Below are 24,592 nucleotides of genomic sequence, written 5' to 3' on the forward strand. Positions count from 1 at the left end.
AAGTTGAAAGCTATGATGACGACAGTATATTTTTTTACAAGTTCACAGAGTTTAAAAGTTCCTTTTTGTCTCATAAAAATCAAGTGAGAAAATTAGAGCCCTATTTCTATTAGGTTATTATCACCTTCATCTTACAAATGAGAAAACCAGGTTCAAGTGTTTTAAGTGATCTGGCCAAGGTAAAACAATAGTATTTGATGGCAGGACTTGAGTTCCAAATGTGCTTATTCCATACAACCAAATTCTACTGGGCAATAAGACTAACAAATGTATACATAGTTTCAAAATTACGACTGCATCTGCTGTACCTTGCACAAGAGTGCACACTAAAGTTGAAAGGCTTATCAAGCAACTCCTCAGTCAAGATTTTTTATACTTTCATCTTATTGCCCATAAGCCATCTCAATGTATTTTTGTTGAATGAGGTAAGCTGTGAGTTAAGTAAGTATCAAATAATGAAGTCTAAAATTTAATAGAAATTGCTATTGGGAATTAAAGTTGAAAATTAATATATTTTAATATTAGCAGTTATAAGCACTTTGCTTTATTAATTTTTAATTACTCCCTCTTTGTAACATGTAAGAGAACGTTGCCAGCAAACGGAAAATGAAGAAAAAAGATTTCAACTTTTAGAAAATTTTTGCCCAGAGAAATACTGAGGGTGGCAAAGAGATTTCTTAGGTAATAATCTGATTGGCACTCCCAATACAAATGGATTTGGTTGTATGAGGCCTATGACTCCTTTCTCTCCTAGATGACCAGAAGCCCTCAATTCAATGTCACCATGTAAGGCCAGCAGGCTGAGTTATGCCCTCTCGCTTTTCCATCACCACCTCCTTCTAATGTCTCCCATAGAATGGGACTAGCATATTAGCATCTCACATAATTCCTTCAGGTTGTAGAATTCTAATGGTGATGTATTCTCCCCCACCCACACATGGGCCTTGTTTCATGATATTATAGATTACTAGCTTTTTACGTGATCTCAATCATCTGTCCTTTTCAGTGTCAAAAAGTGAAATTTTTAAGTTATAACGTTACTTTTTCCCTTCGGCATAAATGGGTGATTGGAGGAGCATCCCTGGCATGGAGACATACAGGCTCTACTGAAAATACTTGGTTCATTGTCAAGGACCTTCCTTGTGCCAAAGTCAACTGTCAATCCAGCTTATCAGTGAAGGACTAGGCTGCTGCTTTTCTCAGCTATTTCACAAGTATAGGTGTGATGCTTTATACAAATCTTTATCTTGAATCCTTTAGCCTTTGTCTATTCCATTGGGTTCCCTTAAGATCTTAAAGGCTGAAAGAACACCCCCCACCTTTTAAACACAAGCTGATATTTCCTTGATAAGTGTGCTTGCCTACCTAAAAAAATAAATCTGTGATTGTAACTAAAGAAAGATAGTTTTGCTTACATTCTCCTTATCTGTATTTTCTTTCCGTATGTTATTATTCATACTTCAGAAAAAGCTGCATTTTGTCTTGAAAACATTCAGAAAAAAAATTGGTTCAATAGATGACCAGTTTATCAGAATAGTCAGTATGTAATTATAGGATTGCCTGCCCAAAGTCTATTTAAATACATATTTTAAGGAAAAATAAGGGGGAAAAGGCCATTAATATAATGTCACTGTTGTGTTCCAACCATAATGAAGAATTTTCAAGAATGAAGGGACTTTTTTGTACTTCATAATGAGTAATTTTTTATTGGGCATTTTATCAACTGTTTTGCAATATTCTTGAGTTTTACATTAGCTTGGAGTAATTGCAAATGAAAATATAAAGATTTACTCCAATAATCCTTAAACATTAAACTTATTTTTATAGATATCTAGATTATCACTATTGTCTTTTAGATTGTCATTTATTGAGGGCAAGCTAGATATGTAGTTCATCTTGGTTTACCTTATATACATATATCCTATATTTAATAAATATGCCAAATAAATAATTTTTAAATTTCTATTTTATATTTCTGAATTTTTGTTTATTACCTACCTGGTTTACCATATCTACATAGGCTAAGCTGTGTGCATTTTTACAATCACTTGGCTAAAATGTTTGCATTTTTAACAAACATGAAGTGGTTTTTAACAGACTCGTAGAAATAATGTTCCAGAATATATTTTCAAAATACCAACTCCTAAGAAAAAGCCAAAACAGTTAGTATTTAACTTGTTATTCAAATGATAACCAGCATATACATTTGCTGACCAGCTGTGATGATTATAAAAAAATATATATGCATCTGATTTTTTATTTGCTTCAACAGTAGTAAAATTCTTAAAGAAGTCCCAACTCTGTTCATAATTTGATAAGACTTGTGACCTCTGTATTTCAAATATCCTCCAATCAATAGGGCAGATCACTGAAGAGGTTACAACGATCCCATTAGTATAGGACACTGAGGAGCATTTTATTCAGTAGTGCGATGGGTCTTCTTTCACATGATGGTAAAATTTGGTTAAAACCCATTAGATCCATTGACTATTTGGGGACTCCAGCCGCATGCAAATTACTGGCTACAAGAGTGGCAGTGGGTGCTAAAAATCCTTGTACTCTGTAATTTAATGTATATTTTAATGAAGTGAACAGTGAGATTCCTGACAGGCATCAGCAACTTTGAAATGGCATCTTCCAAATTTCTCATACAGCTTGAAAGTAATGAGATTTGTTTCATAAAGTGATGAAATTTATGCCATAAATTATCTCTAAAAGATGAGTGCCTCTTAAAGCAGTATCTTTTCCTTGGTAGAGATCAGGTTTTAAATAGTTGTTTAATGGGAAGTTTTTGCAGAGGCAATCAAAGCTATCTTATTTTTAATAATTTTTTACAATTATCAAAGACATAGAGTACATGGTGTCCAAAGTCTAGTATCACGTGTGCCAAAGCACACATGACACCATGAGGATGCTGCAACATGGCGCTTAGAATATATCCTGTCCCTTCAGCCTTCAACAATATGCACAATGGGCTTCCTGGAAAGCAAGTTCTGTTTCTCAGAACATTCAGAATGAGTTTTGTTAGACTTTGTATGCTAACCTGCCCTTTAGGAGAATGGACATGTTTAAAATTTGGGCTTTTTTATAAAATATATTTTATAATAATACACTAAAATAATTTTGTTCAATAAGCAACCGTTAAACTTGACACACATTATAAAAGGAGATGAGTTTTTCAGTCTCTCCAGCAGTTCCTCCACACATATTCTGGTCCTATATTTAGTTATCATGGTGTTTTTCTAGTGCAGTAAAAGTCTGCAATCATCTGCTAGATTGTCCAGTCAATGGGGTGATTGAAGATTTACTTACCTTGTGATCCACACAATAGATATTATGAATTTCAAATTCCCTTTAGAGAGTGAGTTTATGTTCATTGCCGTAATATTGAAACTCAAATAGTTATTTCCTAACTCATAGTCAGAAATCTTTCCCCCTAAAGTGCCCTTGAACACAGATGGAGCTGCCCAGAGGTATGGCTGAACAAATAAGAAAATATAAATAATGCATAAATGACTGTGCATATGTTAACAGCTATTTATTGAGTATTTACCATGTGCTAAGATGCCTTCCTGGCGTTGAGAATATAGCAATGAACAACATACTACCATATTAGAAGTGTATAATCTGTAGGGAAGGCAGATAAGAATAAAGTCTAAACAAATTCCATAAGGTGATTTCATGAACTGATTAGTGCCCTGGATGGACAGCATGATGGAAGGAGATGATGAGAGAGAGGGCATTTGAATTGACATCTAAATGATCAGACTTCAGGAAAATAAAATAAGTTCGTTGCCTTTCTTTTTCTGAGTGACTTTTAATGGTAATTTTAACCATTCACAATCATTCTTTATCTAGAGGCTTCTAATAATTTTAATGAATTTCTGACAGGATTAATTCTTTTAGTTCACAACCACCCTCCTCCACCACCACCACCAAACCAAGTCCTATAAAACTTTATCACAACTGCTCGGCCAGTGTGGCTCACTGGTTGAGCATCGACCTATGAACCAGGAAGTCACGGTTTGATTTCCAGTCAGGCCACATGCCTGGGTTGCAGGCTCTATCCCCAGTGGGGGTTGTGAGGAAGGCAGCCAACCAATGGTTCTCTTGCATCATTGATATTTCTATCTCTCTCTCCCTCTCCCTTCCTCTCTGAAATCAATAAAAATATATTTTTAAAAAACACTTTATCACAACCACCTCTGCAACCAGATGACAATTTAATAAGAGAAATAAGCTAAATATTCTTTTAAACAGTCTTATGCTTCCAATTGTATACTTTTTGAATTTTTTTCAAAAAGTTCTCACTAAGTATGCAATGATGATGATGATAGTTATAATATTTTATATATTTTTATGTGCTTCACAGTAGCTGTGAAGTTGGTAATGCTGTTATTCCCATTTTGTAGATTAAGAAACTAAGGCACATCAAGGTTATATAATTTTCCAAAGATTCCCAGCTAGTAAGTAAAGCATTTAAGACTAGAATTCAAGTAGCATGGTTAATAGGAACTTGCTTTTAACCATGCTACCGTACCACCCAAACAAAGCCAACTAAGTGAAATATTATTTTCTATTTTTTTCTAATTTAGAGTTCTTCAACTTGTATGAACATTGTTATCTTAAACTTCACCAAATTAAAGTAGGAAACTGAATACTACTATGATCCTTGTCACTCTGAGGTTTGAATTCATATAACAAGTCTTATAGGCTGTTACCATACCCTCCTGGCACTCTATGAACAATGCCAATAGCAGTCACCACATAAATAATGATGCCATGAGGTACTGATGTATGGACCAAACATCCAGGCTTTCCACAGGTATGGATACAAAATAAATGTACATTTTTTATAAACATTAGGAGAACTCTGTGTAACAAGTCTATAATAGCATGTTCTAATAGTCGGGTGTTAGCTTCCAAAGTCTCACAAAGAATATATTTGACAATTTTTCAGGAGTTACTCAATTATTCCAGTCATTAAGTTACTAGTTCTCATTATATGTTTTCCACTTTAAAGCATCATGGAGCAATCTACTATTTCCAAAATTCTGGTACATCTCCTCCAATTCTCCAAGAATCCTCAAAAATCACAGACAGGGACAATGGATTTCAGCATCAAGATCTTGAGAAGTTAACCACTTTGAAAACAATGTATATCGCCATGTTTCCATTCTAATACCAAGAAGGAATATTGGAATTCTAGTCACCTAAGCCAATATTTAAGAGTCTCCTTTTACTCTATTAATTATAAATATATATCAGAAAAACCATTTGAAATTTGGGGGCAGCTGGGGCAACGTTTGGATTTGCCATGCAAATGTATTCAGTGATAGCAGGAACTATAGATAAAATGCCAGGTTTCTGCTTAAAAAGGGTCCCACATTTGATATTCAAAACACTAAGCTGGAGGTATAGGGATTCATAATAGTCATATACTCAGATCATCGAATATATTCAGTAACAAATTAATTTGACCTTGAAACCTAATTTCAATTAAGATTTCTGTAAAGGTGCATAAGGTATATATAGTGAATGTTACTTTATGTTCCAAACCTTTCGTAGAAGTAAAATATTCCTTGACATTTCTAGGAATAGATTTTCCTGGTATAAAATTTTAGGATGGTGTCATTTAATCATCTTCCCAAATCTCTGGCTGTTAAAGCCATGTAGCACACATAATTCACATGTTTCTCTGCAAAAAGTTAGTAAGAGTAATTTTCCCCAAGTACTTATTTCAGTGTCCTCTGTTCCGCTAAGGATAACTTTATTGTTTAATCTTTGGTTTTACCGGGATGTTTTCAGATTTAATCTATAGTTTTGATATTGAAGAGTCTGATAAAGGGAAATCTGTACCCAGCTCAGTGCTTAAGATGTAAAGATTTATTCAAAGCGCCAAACCTTTCACAGTTGTATGCTGTTTGGTAGGAAGGATTTTTAAAGTCTGAAATTATTGTCCAAGTAACTCATTGCTCACTCCTAGGAAACTTCTCAATGTTTAAGCAGTGTGTTTTCAGGGCAGTGAAGGAAGTCACATTGAGCAAGGAAAGAGGGTGTCTGGACTGGAGAGCATGGGAAAGAGGACGGCAAGAGGCAGAGGGGCTGCGGAGGGAGGCCACTGGGTTAAACTCGATGGACTGTGAAGAGGGGAAGGAGAGGGGCCCAAGAGGCTTAAAATGAGAAGAAATAAGACTGAAACAGATATTATTTGAAAACAAAAGACTGAATAAAAAGAAAAGCGGAAATAACTTGTTTCAGACAAGAGATTCTGGGCCAAGAAGGGACAAATGAATGTGGTACATGAATAAAGCCAGTTTCAGGAAAATGTAGTATCTGCCAATGGCTAGGGTGACATTTTTATTTTTCTAATTTATGTTTCTGATTACTCAAAATCCTTTCAAAAACAGGCATAAAAAGAAAGAAAGGAAGGAAGAGAGGGAGGGAGGTAGGGAGGGAGGGAGGGAGGGAGGGAGGAAGGAAGGAAGGAAGGAAGGGAGGAAGAAAGGAAGGAAGGAAGGAAGGAAGGGAGGAAGGAAGGAAAGAAAGCAGGCATACGTTAGCCAGGAAGCCTTGCGGCCTTAGCTCTTACACAGAATGTTTCTCAGGATTCCAGTCCACACACATCCAGCCTCCACCAATGTCAGGCAGACGCCCCAGGGCCTTTGCAGGACCAGTATCTGTCAGTGCTTTACCCAGATACCAGGGTAGCTACCAGCCTCCAAGGCTTGAAGATGCCGAGCTCCAGGAACGTGAGCCGCGTGCCAACCTAACCTCAGCCTACTACAGCTTTCTACTAACTCACATCTGCGGCTCCATAATGATCTCTTTCTGCACGTACCACCCTAGTTAGTGAAATCTCCTTCTTAGCAGGAAATACCTACACTGTATAAATCAATTATGTAGTTGCTAATGGTTATTCCTGAGGATCTGGATGCGTGAAGAATGTACAAATCACTGAAAAATAAACTCCTCAGAGGGGAGTGCACAGAATAGCATTCTTGCTCTTGTTTGAATTAGGATGGTAATCTTCATCAGTCTTCGTTGGGAATCTAGTCGTCCAACAGATCTTTCTCAAAGATCACAGTTACTTTGAGGGAAATGTTTTGCATGGGAACATGTAGGGGGTCTTTGAGGCTTTTAATGCCAGAATCAGTCCATTGGAGTCACACAGATCAGCCCCTCCTTCAGCAGGAAGAAAGGATCACAGCTGAGGAAGGACAGGGTATGGAAGCGATCATACCAGTGGCTCCTTTTTCTCTCATATTAGCAAGAAATGCGGGCCAAGTCCTTCTGTGCTTTAAGAAGGCTGTGCACAGCCACTACTTTGCAGTTAATCAAGGAAAGGGGGCCACCTGACAATTTTGCGTGGGAAGGTAAGATATCATAACGGAACAGTATAGCAGCAAGAATGTCCATCTCTCTCACTGTTTCCTCATTAAACATTTCCTCCATCAGATAGTGTGCTGTGGTTTCAAAGCTTTTCCTTCATGTACTGAGATTATTCAGTGGAGAAGCTTCAGGAATATCCCAGCTTTAGGGACAATCCGGTAAATTCTCCTGAAATGCTTAACACAACTCACCACCTGGTAAAGCCCTTAACTCTGCCCTTTAACAAACTTATCACCATGTTAAGAAATAGCAATGTTTTCCCACAGATTCTGTGTATACTTCTCTTATTCCTACTAAGTTTGAAAATAAAATAATTCTTCAAGCAGAAAGCAAATATAAATTTACTTTTAAGATAATTAGTTGAAAGATTTCCACCACCACCCCATCCCCCCAGGCTCCCTGAGTCCAGGAGCACTGATATTACTCAAATTTACAAGTTCCAGAAGAAATAAGAGCAGACAATGGTATGGGCACTAGCCACTGAGACAAAGGCAGAGGGCTTTAACTAACACAGTCTGGGAGGGAGAGACTGGGGCCTAGAGATGGAGGCAGAATTATCTGGAAACAAATGGCTTGATTTGAGATACATAGACCTGCATAACTTCTAAGACCTCCAAGTTGTCATCCCAGAATTCGCAACCTCTGTTTCATGAGAAAGGAGAGCTAGAGCCTGTAAAGAATGTGAAAGTCATAGAGGGGCCACTGCTTAAGATTATCTGTGGTATAAGCAGTTTCTAAAAGGAAACAAAACCCCAAACTCACTCTCAATCGGTAAGTACTTTGAAGACAAAAATAGCTTTCTGATTTATTTTTCTTTTTCAATTACAATTTACAATCAATTTATTTTCCTCCTACATGAATCATTTTTCAGCTCTATTTTTAGAGTCGTTGACTCTTAAAAAGTGGCTTTATAAGTCAAGAGTGGCTTTTTTAAGCCGATGGATTTTAGTTCGTTCATAAAAGTAAGCAGGCAAGATGCGAGGTATTCACTAAATCTTCCAAGAGGCAGTGCCTGGATGTTTGCATCCCAAATGCAATCTCCTCTAAAATTCACATGAAAAAAAAAGTCATTTAGTGTCTAGGTTAGCTGGGAACAAAAGAGTTCATAAAAAAGGTAAGAATGTCCATTTACCGTGTTCTTGTTTCTCGGTAATTTTCTTTAGGAAGAAAAATGATGAATGGCAAAAACTTACTTCACATGTTCCAGTCTCATTCCTCTTTATGAGAGGAAGGCAGAGCAATCAGCACATCTGGAAACAAAACCAGGAGGTGACATATTAGTTGTCCAAAATGGTCTTTGGGAAGTAGGAGCATAGGCAGGAAAGTCATACATGAATGCCCAGTTGCTCCTGGCAACCTAAGATGCACATGACAACCTACCGTGGCTTGGACGTCTAGGTTGCCTTCCATTGGGGAAGAATGATCATACACATGGTAATGGAGTTAATACAGTAAAGCCAATATAAACACTAATGTTTTGTCTTCTGACAGCATATGAATGTGCAAGCATTAAGTTATAGGAGAAAAGGGGCTAATTTTAGATTTGTTCCTAGCCCTCTCCATGTGAATGGTGTCGCTGTGAGCCCAGCAATGAAGTTCACTGTGTTGTAGCAGACTGCGCAGTTCCTGAGTGTGTCAACCCAGTCTATGAACCAGAGCAATGTTGTCCTGTCTGCAAAAATGGTAAGACCGTCCTGCATTAGCTTTCAAAGAGGGGTTAGCGCCAAATACAAATATTTCACCTCTGCACACCATTCAATGCAAGAGCCCTCTCAGATCGGCCTGTGGTTTTTCAACGTGGGCCTGGCCAATTTATATTTTTATCCCACCCTAAAGTGAAAATAAACCAGCAACGGGTGAATCATGAAGCATTCAGTTGGGGGAACTAAAGCTTTTATAAGCCAACTTTGTTGTGATGCCTATTATTTATTGTTGATTGATAAGGAGGATATTGGAAAGGATAAGTACCGTCTTTCCGTAGTGACTGAATTTCTCTCTCATGGAGGTTATGAAGCGGTTGACCTATTTCATCGTGCATAACCCAGAGTAGAGAGGATAAATGCCAGTATTTTGCTTTTGGTATAGATAGGACTTTAGGTTTAACATTATCAAATAAATACAGAATTCAATTATCAATGCACCTAAGTTGAAGTAAGAAAACACTAGAAACTCTAGGGCTTTTATTCTAGGATTTTATTACCATGGAATCTTGCTCTCACAGTAATTGTTATAGAGGGGAATTTGGTTGATAAGATCTTTTTGGCCCCCATGCAATGGAAAGGTAGAAATTACTACAGCATTACCCAAAATCAAGGTGATGCTGCAGAGAAGAAAATACCAGGCCATAAACCCGGAACAGCATGTCAGCTAAGCCAATATCATGCTCTTCCTACTGGTCATGTACTACCCAATAATAAACCTTTGCTGAGTAACACTCCACCAGTGTCCCCTCTTGGCATTAATATCTACTTGAAAAAGTGGTTCTAGCTCTTAATTAAGGTGAGGTCACTCTAACGTTGAATCCCCATGCCCTCTCTTGAGTTAGCAGGGCTCATCATCCTCCATTACACATTTTTGGGGACCTGAACTTGGCATGATGTTAGTTCACATACTAATGTTTTACTTTGCAGAATTATAATTATGAAAGAGGAGTATTAAGTTATTTAGTTAAAGAAAACTCAAAAGCAGCCTGATGGATTTTATAGTAATTTTATGTTTTAGTATCTTTGCAAAGGGCTTACGAAGAATCCTGTGACATTTTATCAGGCCCAGTTTTTACTCTTTCTGATCATACAAAGCCAATGAGTTGAATATTAAACTGCTCGCCTGGCTTCTCTTTTTCTCCTTTTCCCTATCATCCAGCTGACCTGTGTCTTGTAACCATCTTTTCGACGTGGAATGTGGAAAGAAATATTCCTCTGGCATTCTAATCTATCTAATATAGACAAAGATGTAAAACTTAAGACTTTATATTTTTAAAGGGATTTTGAAGAAACTGGGAAAAGTACAGGGAGAACCATACAATGATTTAATGGTTGAAAAATAGGACCTATGAGGACAGACTGAAGGAGTTAGCATAATTTTTCCTGGAGAAGAGAAGACTCAAGGGAAAGCTAACTGTCATAAAGTATATGAATGGTTAGTGTAAAGTGGAAGGGGACCTGTTATTTTTCATTTTCTCCAAGGACAGAAGGAAGAAAAAAATCAGCTACCTAATCAATCTTTAAAATTAGGATTGACAAGTCTTTGACTGAACATTTTTTTTCTCTCTCTAGAAGCAACTGTCTAAATAGGTCCTTGAGGATCCTCTCTTCCCTAAGTGGCCCTGGTTGGCTTTGTTTTTACATTTAGGGTAAATGAAATTATGCTTACAGTTAAAATCTCTTGTCTGGACATACTCAGAGTACTCACAGAATTAAACCATACAAGACCATGCATTTAAAATAAGAGTTTTTACACATGCATCTGCCACATCTCCCTGCTACCCCACACCAAAGCCTATAATATATCCAGGGTTAATTTCCATGTCAGATGTTAAATCAGCCATTACAAGCTAGTCATACGTAATCTGTCGCCAAGGTTATCCTAGTTCAATCTATTACTTGCCAGAGTGTGAATTTGTCTTGAAATGAAACCCTCTTTGTACAAAAACAATGAATGAACTTGAATTGTTCTATTAGTTCAATTTGTAATCCATTAGTATTCCTGAAGAGCATATGTTGACAGAACAAGAAATATTAGTAAAGTTTTCCAAATTTTAGTTCATGAAACACTACAAAACAACCACTTCTGTTTTCTCTTACCATTTCCAAGTAAATGTTCTTTTCCTTTTTAAATAAAGGAAATGAGCCTAAATTAGAGTTAGCAGAAATACTAACTCTTATACTATAACATTATGACATCTTTTTATAATTATTAAATCCCAGTAATTAGTCACTTGTGCCCAAAAATACAGTATAATCATTGCTAAGAGGAGCATACTAAGGACCACTAGAGAATGCCTATGACCACCAGTGTTACCAGTATTTTATTGAGACAACAGACTAAGCCTCGTCTTGCTTGCCCTCATTGGAGGCCTAGCCCAGAAAACAGAAACAGGTCACCCATGAAAAGAAAAGGTGAAGGCAAATAGATGTTTACTATGACAAAATAGATCTAGAATTGTTGCCTAAATTTCCAATACATGATAATACTGTCTCATTCTATATGACAAGACTATTTTGTTCATTATAATGTAAGCTATTTTTAAAGTATACTACTATTTCCTTATATGTAAAAAACAAGATTAAAATCAACCCTGTGGAAAATGTAGAGGCACTAGGTCTTAATTTGTAAATAGTTCTATCACATTTTATACATTTTAAAATTCTTCATAAATATTGAAAATTTTCAGTGTGCATAAATGCTGATTATCTTGGCTGCCAAATACTAGATTTTGCATACTAGATTTTTCTGCTTTCCTGAATTATAATTTGCCAAGAGCAAGAGGCATTAAAGATATAAAATGGAAGTTTAAAGCAATAGAATCTACCACACCTAATATTAAAACTCAATATTCAGCTAATATAAAAATCTTTTTTCTCAGATTATTTAAGAACAAACAAAGCAAAGAAGTACATGGACACGTATGGTTTTCCAGAAAACAGTAGTTGCCAATGAAAATGTAACAATTACCTTTGGATGCAAGTATTTTTTAAAATATTATAAAGTACAAGGTACTATGTTCCCTAAATAAACAATGATAGCCCATCTTTATTCTCCATAATGTAATTTTTATGAATTGATTTAATTACATATACTTGTAACATTTTTCTCATAGGATGTTTGGGAAAAAAAGAAAAATTTCAATTTATTACCTCAAGCAAGCTTTTCAATGGTTATCAATGAATATAGCCATGCCATAAAATATAGTCTTTTATATTAAAGTTAGTTTAGCAACAAATAAAGACTCTCAATTTGGTCAGAATAAAATAGAAACATTAAGGAAACACAAGCCAGGAGTAGCAAGAGGACAGTAATTATTTATTTGGGGAAGATTGGGGGAATTAACATGGGAACGTAGAAATGTATTGTTTTTAAAAGTATCATTAAACATTTGTTTCTCCCTGCTCTATACACCTGCAAGAGCTAGTAATCCAAAAGGCTCCTGAAATGTATAACATTTCCAGACTGTTCTTCTGTCCCCAAGATAATATTACTTTGACCTATCTTTCAGTCCCAGTCCTTTCCATGTGAATTAGTGAATACGCCTCATGCTTTTTTGTTTTTATATTATGAAAAAAAATAGATTAGCACAGCATCTGCTTGAAGAAAACATTCTATCTCGGAGTATCATATATATATTTCAAATATTTGGTAACTGATCATACATTTGACTCCTAAAATATATGATCATCGGGGCATCAGAACCACAAACTGCATTTTTTACATTTCATCAGCCAGTATGTCCGCCAGCTCTATGTTTTCGCTGGGATATATATTCAGTCATTATTCATGGTTTTGAAGGAAAAGTCACTTCATGAAAAATTGTAATAGACAGGAAACACCCACAAAATCCTCCACACACACGAAGTGAGAAATTTTCATATCCTTTCTAACTAAGCTAAAGTTGTCATAAGCCCTGTTCAAATATTTAATTCCATATCCCTGACTCTCTTCTAGTTTAGTAGTGAAACAAATAAAGCAGGAAACAGACTAGCCGAAAGGTCAACCGGAAAGAATATAATAAAGGGAGGGGCAGATAGGAGGGGGGGGACTTTACAAGCATCAGATGCCTTTTAGAGGTTCTTGGGAGATAAGGTTTGACACACATGTTAGTTAATATCCCTCATATCCGTAGAGCTCCTTGAAATAAGAGGAAAACAGTTCCACAGGGAGGACAGAAAGGAGCAAAGGGCATATAAAGGAAATTCACAGAAGAAAACCAAATGTCTGGTAAATACATGGCAATTCACTTAAATTCACAAGGGATCAAGGAGTTAGAAATTAAAGAGATTCCAATATTGTAATGATAATATTTGAGATTGATGACGTTGGCAAACATATTAAGGGATGAGAATGTTAGAACAATTGTTAAGGTGGTTTCCACCACAATTTTCATGTGACTTAGGGGAAAGGAGGCAATTCCAGCTCTTGTACTTTGTCCCACATTCATGCCCTAAATTTTCACTGCATTTTCGGAGTGGAAAGGTGAGAGAAAATGTAATAGACCTTCAATGAAGTAATGAAACCTATTTCAGCCTTTAAAAATACCTTAGTGACATTTTTTACTGCTGTGTGAAATAAGCAAGCAGTGTATAGTAGATTACATATTATTTTATACATAATATAATAATGTATCCTATCTATAATGCATACCTTTTAAGTAATATATATATATATATTTAAACATTTTACTGTTAACAGATATATAATTTTAAATAAATATTAAATTTGTACATAGGAAAAGAGCTAAATGGCTACACAATAGAACATCAATAATGATTCAATGGTTACTTATAGGGAGTAGTAATGAGAAGGTAAAGACAAGAGATAATCTCTTTAGAACTTTAAATCCTTATAAATTGAGTTAATAAAAACAACAGAAAAGTACACAGCATTCACAAACAAATTACAGACGTTTAAAAGATATGAAACTGTTAAACCTCACTAATAAATTAGATTAATTTTTATTTTTTTCATTGTGCAATTTTAAAAATATTGATTTGAGAAAAAGGAAGGGAGAGAGAGAAGCATCAATGCGAGAGAGAAACATCAATCAGTTGCCTCTACACACGTCCAGACTAGGGATGGAACCCTCAACCTGGCTATGTGCCCTGACCAGGAATCGAACTGCCACTTCTTGGTGTACAGGATTGTGCTCCAACCAACTGAGCTACACAGGCCAAGGCTAATTTTTTTAAAGCACTTTTTGTTATTTTTGTATGTAACTAGTAACTAGAGCAAGTTCTAGAATAATGCACAGCAAATATTTAACAGTGACCAGAAGAGTAGAAGTGAGAATGTAGAAGCAGACTTTTTACTTTATGGGCCTTTAAACTAAGTGAATTTTCAAGAAACTATTATACTTTATAATTTGAAAGGTTATAGCAATCCTTTAAAGAAAAGATAAGTATAATGTTACTTAAACTCTTCCAGAGGAGAGACATAACAAAATTTTCCATTTCTTTTTTTTCCTTGGAGTATAACATTAATACAAACCAAAGATTACACACTAAGAAAAAGGAAGTAGAGGGCAACCTTATTTTTTATTAGTAACGAAGAACTATTAAAATACTAAATCCCCAATCTGAAGCCCTTGGGTTGTGAATTTTACAGAAGAAATGGGGTTCGTATATGGTATAATATATCACATTGCCAGAGGGTATAGTGCAGCATTCTTCAGTCAATAACACATTAACATTTCTACAACAACTAGAGGCCTGGTGCATGAATTTGTGTATGGGTGGGGTCCACTGGCCTGCCCTGATAAGGGCCATTGGGCCGGGCCAGCAGGGAGAGGGGATGCAGGAGGTTGACTGACCCAAGGCTGGCCAGGAGCACAGGGCAGGAAGAGGCTTTGGTGCCTATGGCCACAGCGTGAGCACGAGGAAGCAGTGGCTGTGGCACAGGTGGGTGGTTGCACAGTGTTGGGCACAGGTTAGTGAGGGGCAGTGGTGGCGTGCAGGAGTCACAGTGCACCCCCCTCAAATGCCCAGGGAGCCCTCTCCACACCCGCCTCACAGTAGTGTCTATCAGGCAGCCTGCAGGGCTGGGTGGAGTTGGGGGTGGGGGCGTGGCTGCCCCTAGTGCGGGTTCTTCCAGGCAGGCTTTTCCTCAGTTCTCACCCTCTTTGTTGTGCGTTCCTCCCACTTCTTAGCCAGGCTTCCCTTGTGGCAGCTGCATTTGTAATTTGGTGCTCTCAAGGTCTGGAGGAGCACAGCCAGGAACTGAGCCACTCCCCCCCACTGGGGCTCCAGGCCTCAGGGCAGCTCTTGGGCACCTCAGAATGGGAGAGAAGAGTGGGTAGGGGGGGGGGAATTGGGGGCAGGGCTGGCAGGGGAAAGAGGTCACAGGATTTGGGGGGAATGATAGGGCTGGTTGGCCACCACAGTGTGCATCATAGTGATCGGTCACTCCGGTTGTTCTGGTTGTTCTGCCATACAGTCAATGGGCTTTTATATATATAGATTATATTACAGAGACTGAATAAATATAGAATCTTGCATCATCTTAGGCCAATTTTCCATCCCAACTGAGTTTTGATATCAAACTTACCAACATATTGGGCTTTCAGAGATTGTGGTAAAAGTATTGTATATTTGTGTTAGCAAACAGAATCTAGCAGTGGGTTAAAACAATTATTTGTTCTGACCAAGTGGAGTTTACAAAAATAGTTCAAAATTAGGAACTCTCTTAATATAATTTATTCTATTAATATATTGAAGAGAAAGATCATATTATTATTTCTATATATTCATAAAGACATTAGACATAAATCGGCAAAAACTATTGACAAAAACTCTTCATCAAATAAGACTAACTGGATAATTTTTACAAGATAAATTATATCTACCTCAGGCCAAAAAGAGAGAATAATGTTTAAGGAAAACACTGAGTGCATTGTTCATAAAGTCAGGAATAAGACAACGATGTCCACTATTTAAAATTTTAAACAATTAGTAGATATGAACAAGCTAATATAATTAGAAAAAAGAAAAAGTATCAGAAGAGAAGAACTGGAAAGAAGATAAAACTGTTATATTGACATAGGATATGCTTGCATACTTAAAAATCACTGATCCAGCAATATCACTTCTAAAAATAATTAGTAGGTATCTATATATATAAAAGCCTAAGCAACCATTACAACCAGACAACCGGCCAACCAACTGGTAGCTATGACACACATTGACCACCAGGGAGCAGACACTTAATGAAGGAGCTGCCCTCTGGTTGTCAGTGTGCTCCCATGGCCAATCTCCCGTGGCTGGCCAACCTCTTGTGGTCCCTCCCTCCAGCCAGCTGGATCTGATGGCCCCAATCGGGATTGGGTGAGATGGCCCTGATCAGGAGTCCCCATCCATGCACAAATTAGTGCACTGGGCCTCTAGTATAAAAATGTGTATGTAGAGATTTATTACAAAGTTGTTTATAATAGCAAAAACTTAGAAAACCTAATACTTAAATATTCAACAATGAGATATTCTTATGAAAAAACTATAGAATATCTATATGAACTGACTACTATAAGTGAACATTACTTGTAATGTTCTTGTAAGAGAACATTACAAGTAATAATATTTAAATAACATGACTACTAAGAGAACATTACAAGTAATAATATTTAAAAAAATTAAGAATACCCTGCAAACACACACACACACACACACACACACACACACACACACACAAATATATGTTCAGAGTATTAAAATAAGATAGATATATAGATGATAGATAGATAGATAGATAGATAGATGATAGATAGATAGATAGATAGATAGATGATAATCCTATTTTTTGTTTAAAAAGAATATATATTATATGTATAAAAAAGACTGGAAGAAAATACTTTAAAATGTTAATGGTACTTAACTCTCAGCAGTAGGCTAATGGATGATTTTTAGTTTCTTCCCTTTGCTAACCCATATTGTCTACATTTCCTACAACAGACATGTATTATCCTTGTAATTTAAAATTATGATTTAAAAGAGAAAACAGAAAAATTCCTTTAAAAGATTATGTAAATTTTCTCACTGCTGTTATAATTTAATTAAATAATCAATGATGTGTTACTTTTCAGAAATTGCACTATAATTCCTTGTTGCAATTTGTGCTCTATAAATTAATTAACCAACTAATAATCCTACCACTTGACTTTCAACTCCTTAACTTAAAATTTCTTATAAAGCATTTGGACAAACCTCATTGCCCATTTTATGCACCTATGAGGACAATTGCTAAAATGTTCACTTAAGTCTATCCATTGATATTTTCATGAAGCTATCTCGCAGAATCAGCCTTTTAAGTTTGAATATTGGATGCAAGTATCTCACCTTAATTTGATATTTTCTCACTTCCTCTGAGGTAGATAATTAGTAACAAGTGAAACAAAGACATTGAAAACAAACACACTGAAGATGAAAAATTTTCTGGCAACATATTCATTTTCCACAGAGACCCTGAAAATAGTTCATGATGAAAGCACATCCTATCAAAGGCAGTTTCAAAATCTTCATTTCATTGACTCCATAACTGAAGGTCAGAATTATCATATTCATATAGAGTAGATGTCAAAACAGAATAATTATAAATAGCTATTTTAATGAGCCACAAACAATAATTTCCTATTGCTTTCATTGAGCTTCCTCCAAAATATGAAAGGAAATATTGATATTTATGTTGTCTTAAACCAACAGGATTCCTTCTTAATTCATCAGCAAATTAGATTTCAAAAGCACTATTGTACAATGTTGACACAATGGAAAATTAATACCATATTCATATCCTTCTAATCACATCCCTTTTTCACTTATCAGGACTACCCAGTCCTTCAGAAAATAAAGGAAGGCCAACACATGCAAAAACGTGAACTTTTTTTGTTTTCCTCCCCCACATATAGGAAAAGCTTAAGGACTGTATTTTCCCTACAGAAAGCTTTGGAATGTCCAGTCCAGTCCTCCCACAAAGCATACACTTACTTCCATGGAAACAGACATATTCGATAGTTGCACTCACTCCTTCAAGTGCCATGTAGTACTTTATTGTTCAGCTTATCACCCCACAGGGCACTTGAGAGACCAGAGGAAGAGTAACAAGCATGCATGTACTCATTATCTTCTTCCTAAACATTCATAAACCTCAAGGGAATCTGGCTCAAAACTAGTAACTTGGCAAAGTGTTGACTATATCTTCCAGAAATGGCGATGCATTTCTATTCTTAACTTCACCTTCTCGTTTACTTTTGAGCCTCTCTTCGATTATGTTTTTGTATAATATTGCTGACTTTTAGGATTGTATACAGTAATCTCAAATAGAACACCTCTGTGAACCGAGGATGGCAGTTAACAGGGCAATTGGTATCAAGAGGAGCTTCCTTGGGAGCTGGATTGGATTCTTGGAATAATTAATTTAGGTGAGGTCTGACTGGCAAGCCAAGGCATTCAGTCTTGCCAAGATTCATGAACTATGAGAAATAATCCCATCTCTTTAAGGGAGGCTGACGTCATTGACCATGGGAGAGACCAACTGCTTGGTTTCAGAAGTGTGGGATCACCGTCTATTATGACCCGCAGCTCTTCCTTGCATGCTCAGACACTCACATAGCTCTCAGAGGCACCCAAAGGGGTCACTGCTGACCATGAAGGCACAGATCAAGTCTCAGACTCACTGTATCCACACCTCCTTTCTGATGTAGACACATGAGGAAGTTGTCCTCTCTGTACCTCACTTCAGTATCGCCTTGGAGATGTACAGGCTTTCCAGAGATAGAGGTGCAGAGCAAGCCCTGTCCCCCACCCCCACCCCCACCTTTCATTCCCACCAATTAATGTAAACCTTGTGCAGTCAGACAAAAGCCAAACAGAGTTGCAATGTAAACAGTGTGCCTTGACCTTTGAATCTGAATGTCTTCATGGGGCCTCGAGGAAGGATTAGTCCATCTTCCTCACAAGTTTCAGAGGTCTGGAGCCAGAGTCTCTAACAGACTCATCCCCCAGGCACAGATTCCCAGATTCCCTTTCTTATAGATAAGATGGAACCTCTTGGTCCTCTACCTCCCTTGACCCTGGGAAAAGAAGGACCCAGAACTCCGAGTGTTTCTGAAAAAGTCCTAGCACTTCTTCAGCCAACAGTCACAGCCTCACCCTCACTTTTGGACTTGAGATATTTAGGATAATTTTTCCCTACTGGTCTCAGACACCCCGCACCCCAGAAGCCTAGGATCTCAGTGCCTGGACTGTGATCCTCATACAGTTCTGGGAGCTATGAGGTAACACTCAAAACTACCACTTTCCACTCTGTTCCCTGTTTTTCATTCTCCATCACACCTACTGTTACATGAATAATATAGATTTTACACATTTAGGTTGCTTGTCTCCCCTCTGCACACAAGTATAAATTCCATCAGGCAAAGATTTTTGTCTGTTTTGTTCACTATTGTATCCCCACAATCTACAATATGTTGTAGGTATAAATGCACATTTTTAAATGAATGAACAAACTCTCATATTGTTCCTTTGGAAGAGCTGTAATTCAATAGGAAATTTGATTCTCTGGGTTATTTTAAGTTCTCTCTTGAAAAGTACTAGCCTTCTATTTCATAGAGAAGAGTTGTCAGTCATATAGAGAGCCTAGGGTGCCGCATGCAATGGGAAGGGGGTGCCTATTAGAAGATTTATTTCCTAATTGTAGTTGACCACTAAGATTAGTGGTGCATATGTTGATGGAAGGTATATCGAGGTGACTTAGAAAAAACAGGATGATTGCCGGGATAACCAAGTCCAGCTTAACCTTTTCCTGCTTCATAATCTTGTCATGGACCCAGAAAGCATCTGTTTCTTAAGAGCTAACTTAACTGCATAACGTAATGTACGGGTCACTTTAGTGCAAAATTAATGTCATACTTTAGTCAGTGTTATCCTTAATGATAGATTTATCTGAAAACGGGGATTGGACTTTTAAGGAAGCCATGAACATTGACTGAATATGTGATTTGTCAGGGTTTGGTGAAGTCAACTGAACTTACCATGATATGAAACAAATTCAGGACATGTGACTTGGTAATGGAGCAGAGGGAGAACAACAGAGTGCAGGGCATAATATTTAATTCTGGAAACCCAATTGTGCAGCTGGAAAAGAAATCAGAACTATGGCATAAAACAGGGACAAAGGAAACTTGTAACTGATATCCTTTCTGGGGAACCCTCCAGGGATCGCTGTGGCTGAGGAATGAAGCTCTTGGCAGTAACACCTCTGATATGTAATGTAGCTCTGAGCTGCTTCAGGTCAATCTATCAGAAATGTTAAACCTCTTTGGAAACATCTTTATGGTTGGATACCCCTCAGTTGAGAAAAGGGAATTGGGAAGTTCCTGCACACATATTAGTACTTATGTGGCTTCCATGAGCTTCATTTGTTCAAGTGATGGCACGGAGCAGCCACAAATGCTGCTGCTTGTCAGGGTAGGGAACAGCCAACCCTGTCTTCCGTTCCTCTCGCCGTCACTTTTATGGGTTCTGCAGAGAGATCCATAAAGCAAGACGCCTGCCTTCTGGAAGGCTACACGCAGTCAGTTTCTGGCGTCGTTAAGTAACTAAATAGTCAGCAGTGTTGTGTCCAAATCTTTTCCTGTGTTGGAATTTCAAATAGGGGCAACACATACAGCAGCAGGGACTGAGGCCATGTGTTGAAGGTGTGGGCTTCTCGGTGTCTTGCATCCTTTGTCCTGCCTGCTTGGATTAGATGATTTCTCTAGTGAAGTAAATCAAGCAGAGAAAGACAAATACCATATGGTTTCACTTATATGTGGAATCTAAACACAAACAACAGACGAGGGGGTGGGGGATGGGGATAAAGGGGAAGGGGAAGTAAATAATGTGATGTCACGGTGATAGATGGTTACTAGAATTAGTGGGGTGATCACATTGTAGGGTATAAAAATATTGAATCACTATACTGTATACACAAAACTAATCAATGTAAGATTATATACTAACTATACTTACATAAAAATAAATTTTAAAAGAAAGAATGGGGATAGATGACAAAGAAAAGCAACATAGGATTAAAGCTACAGGGCAGAGGAGAGCGTGGGAGCCTTTCAAGCCAGAATTCATGCAGCATTATGGTTAAAAAAAAGAGAGAGACTTAATTGAATTCTGTTTTCACTACTAGAAAAGGCAATGGTCCGGTCCCTGGGCTGAGTGAAGTAATCAGCCCCCTATACAGCATCATCTGAGGTACACTAAACACCCTTTCCACCCATCAAAAATAGTGCCCCGTCTGGCCTGCCAATATACATGTCCACATAAAAACATTTATGTAAATGAGGGAAATTAGGTTTAAAGATATAAAATAATGTGTCAAATACCTCATTAATGATGTATTTATACCTTTCAAATCCAGATTTTTCTGATTCCAAACACTTTGTACTTGCCATAGTGCTGAGGTTATTATTTACCATAAAATAGAAATGACATTTAATAATGGATTTTCTGATTATGCTTTTTAGCTAAGTACATTAAAACATTCCTAACTTACCTCCTTAAAAGATTTAGCTGACTAGTAGAATTTTAAGAGAGATTTTCTCTAGATCTGCAGGGAAAGAAAATTTATATGGCAAGAACAAAAGTAATAAAATATAAAGACTATAAAGTGGTTAATTTTATCACTCAGTTTAATGACAAACACTGAGAACAAGAATTTGCAGTAGAAGAGAAAGAGGCAAGGCAGGAGGAAATTGGTTCATTTGACAAACCACCAAGCACAGCACATAATTGCTGTCTTAAGACTTACAAATCCCTTCTTGGATGTTGAAGATATGAGCTTTTTTTTTTTTTAGTTAATTTTAGAGAGAGGCGGGGGGAAAGAGAGAGAGAAACATTGATTGGTTGCCTCCCACATACACCTGACCAGGGATGGAATCCACAACCCAGGGATGTGCTGTGCCCTGGCCAGAAATTGAACCCACCATCTTTGGTGTTAGGGAAGATTCTCCAACCAACTGAGCCACTCTGGCCAGGGCAGAAGATAAGAGCTTTTTAAAAATTAATATTATTCATTGAATCTTCATTAAAGGCATTAAATATGTTTTGCTTAAAAATATTACCAAAATTTTATATTATTTTGATTGAAAGACAATCGATCTTGGTTTAAATATTTTAAATAAATAAATTTAATAAATATTTTCAGAACAAAAAATAATAGTTTTTTAAACTATCTTATTATGACTGTCACAAACATCAAATAATTATATTTTACTACTGAATTCAACTAATGATGAAAAATACACAAAATAAAATAAGCCTAAGAGAACATTCCATACATATTGTGCAAATAACTCTGTCAAATAGTAAGAAGCAACCAATTAGCTCCAATGTGACCCATGCAGTCAATTCATCCTGATGTGAAAACTGGGTCCACTTCAAATTCAAACTCTTTAAAGGATCATGGATATATTGTATTTAAGAAGATGAAAAGAAAATCTACATAGCATTTGAGATCTCTATATTCCCTTAGGGATAACTAGAAGTAAAACATCACCTTGAAAGGCATTAGGACAAAAAAATAAATTTTCCAGAACTGCTCTGCATTCATTTCAGCTATTTAAAATTTCCTACATTTAAGCAAAATGTAAACTTTATTTCATTCCTTTTGAAGAAAGGCCTGAGATAGAATCTTGGCTGTACAAATGAATACTCATGATATGATTATTTTTCTTTATAGCATGGTTGTAAAGAATAGAAACAGAATTGATTTTCCCTATGTCTCAGCATTCTTCAAGCATCTAGGGAAATTACAGCCAACCTTAAACAGGGTTTGACTTTTTTAAAAAAGGCAAAAGGAAAACGATGTTACACACAAGTCCTCAAATAAACTATTAAAATTTACAAAACATTATGGTGATACTATGCATACAGGTATGGACCCATTACAGAATAGATATAGTTCTAAGAAAAGGATTGGACTACAGGCTCTATAAATGAATTTTCCCCCAAAATTATTTTCTAGATAAAATTGGAAATCACAGGAGAATAGAACTTTAAAGCTGAAAGTGACCTTGGAAATGAGCTGATAGAAATCTTATTTTATACTTGGAGAAAACCCAAGGCTGGAAGGTGAAAGTGAACTGTTCAAAAGGTTACCACAGAAGGAGCTGGGACTAGAACTCAGCTCTGCTCACTTTCAGGGGGCCCATGTTTCCAACTAAATAAATACATACTCTGTGTTGTCCCAAAGGTATTTATTGGTTTGTTTTTATTTAACAGAAATGCTTGTACATTTTTATGACAAGTATTTTATATAATTTAATTTGTTTTCATATGCTGCTTGGGGTGGAGTGCCAATCAAATGATTCTTAAGGTTATTTTTGATTTTGCAAGTACTTGTGCACCTACAACTAAAAATGTGTAGTTAGAATGTTAATGGCAAAATTTATTCAAGAAGACTAGGAGATCTGGCACGTTAAAAAGTTTGGGAAACACAACACCCAGATCAACTTTGAAAAACAAACAACTGAAAACACATGAAAATGTATTTCAAATTACTTCTTGGAAGAAAAAATATTCCAAAATGTTTTCATAAAATGTTGAAAAATGGCTGATGAGAGCTCCTTTTTAGCATCTATATCTTTCTAATGGCATGTTTTGTTATTGTCATGATAAATATATTCAATAGCACAATAAAATTAAAATTATCAACATGGTTGTGCTCAACTCAGTTTAGCAAGTATATACTGCCCTTCCTTACTTATTCAACACATATTTATTGAGTATACACCATTTGCCAAGCATTGTGCTAACTGCTAGAAATACAATGGTGACCAATATTAGTCCCTGTCTTCAAAAAACTCCCAACTTTACTGGGCAAGAAAACAAGCAAAGAAGCAATTAATTGTCATTGCAATATGCTCAAAGAAAATTATAAGACAAATCTTTTAAGAGTGCCTAAGGGGAAAAAAGTAAACAGAACTTTAAGTCACTTTGAACATATTAGAGAGAATTAATTGTAGGAATTAATTGCAATATACAGCAATCTATTGGTCCTTATGCTTTTTCTACTACAGAATATTTGAACTGTTATGTCCACTAGTTTGAACACAGCTGAAAAGATTGCATGTACTTGTAATTTAGTAAATATTTTGTAGCTTTTTATTAGTATCTGGTTATGTAGAGAATCGGCAAAGTATTAGGAGTTGGCAGGGCAAAGGAATTGTACTATTTCCTGCTCTCATCTCCCACATTAAGAAACAAAAACCTGATAAGTGAGCATTTAGGAAAAGAATAAAATAGGTTAAAGATTAAGGCCAAGGAAATTAAGAGGATGCAGATAGGAAAGTTTAATTGAGAATCTGTGTTTCTTTGTTCCCTTCTTTTCCCTCCAACACCACTTGATATTTCTCAGTCAACTTCCCTCCCTATTCCTCTGACTATCCTAGCTAATATAATTTTACTTAAAACACCAGCAGGTAAAGAATAATCTAATTGCAATGATAGCATCT

At 36.5% G+C, this 24,592-nt stretch overlaps 1 protein-coding gene across 2 annotated transcripts in view; it reads left to right on the forward strand.

Moving 5' to 3' along the window:
• Positions 1 to 24,592, forward strand: part of VWC2L (von Willebrand factor C domain containing protein 2 like) — a 140,840-nt gene that overhangs the window by 16,616 nt on the left and 99,632 nt on the right. The window contains exon 3 of one of the 2 annotated variants that reach the window (XM_006082485.3): positions 8,946 to 9,075. The exons of the other annotated variant lie outside the window; for it this stretch is intronic. Within the exon in view, the coding sequence (XP_006082547.1) occupies positions 8,946 to 9,075 (130 nt within the window). The remainder of the gene's footprint in view (positions 1 to 8,945; positions 9,076 to 24,592) is intronic. 2 annotated transcript variants of the gene reach the window in all.

This window comes from Myotis lucifugus, unplaced genomic scaffold (assembly GCF_000147115.1).
Source record: "Myotis lucifugus unplaced genomic scaffold, Myoluc2.0 scaffold_3, whole genome shotgun sequence".
NCBI lineage: Eukaryota > Metazoa > Chordata > Mammalia > Chiroptera > Vespertilionidae > Myotis > Myotis lucifugus.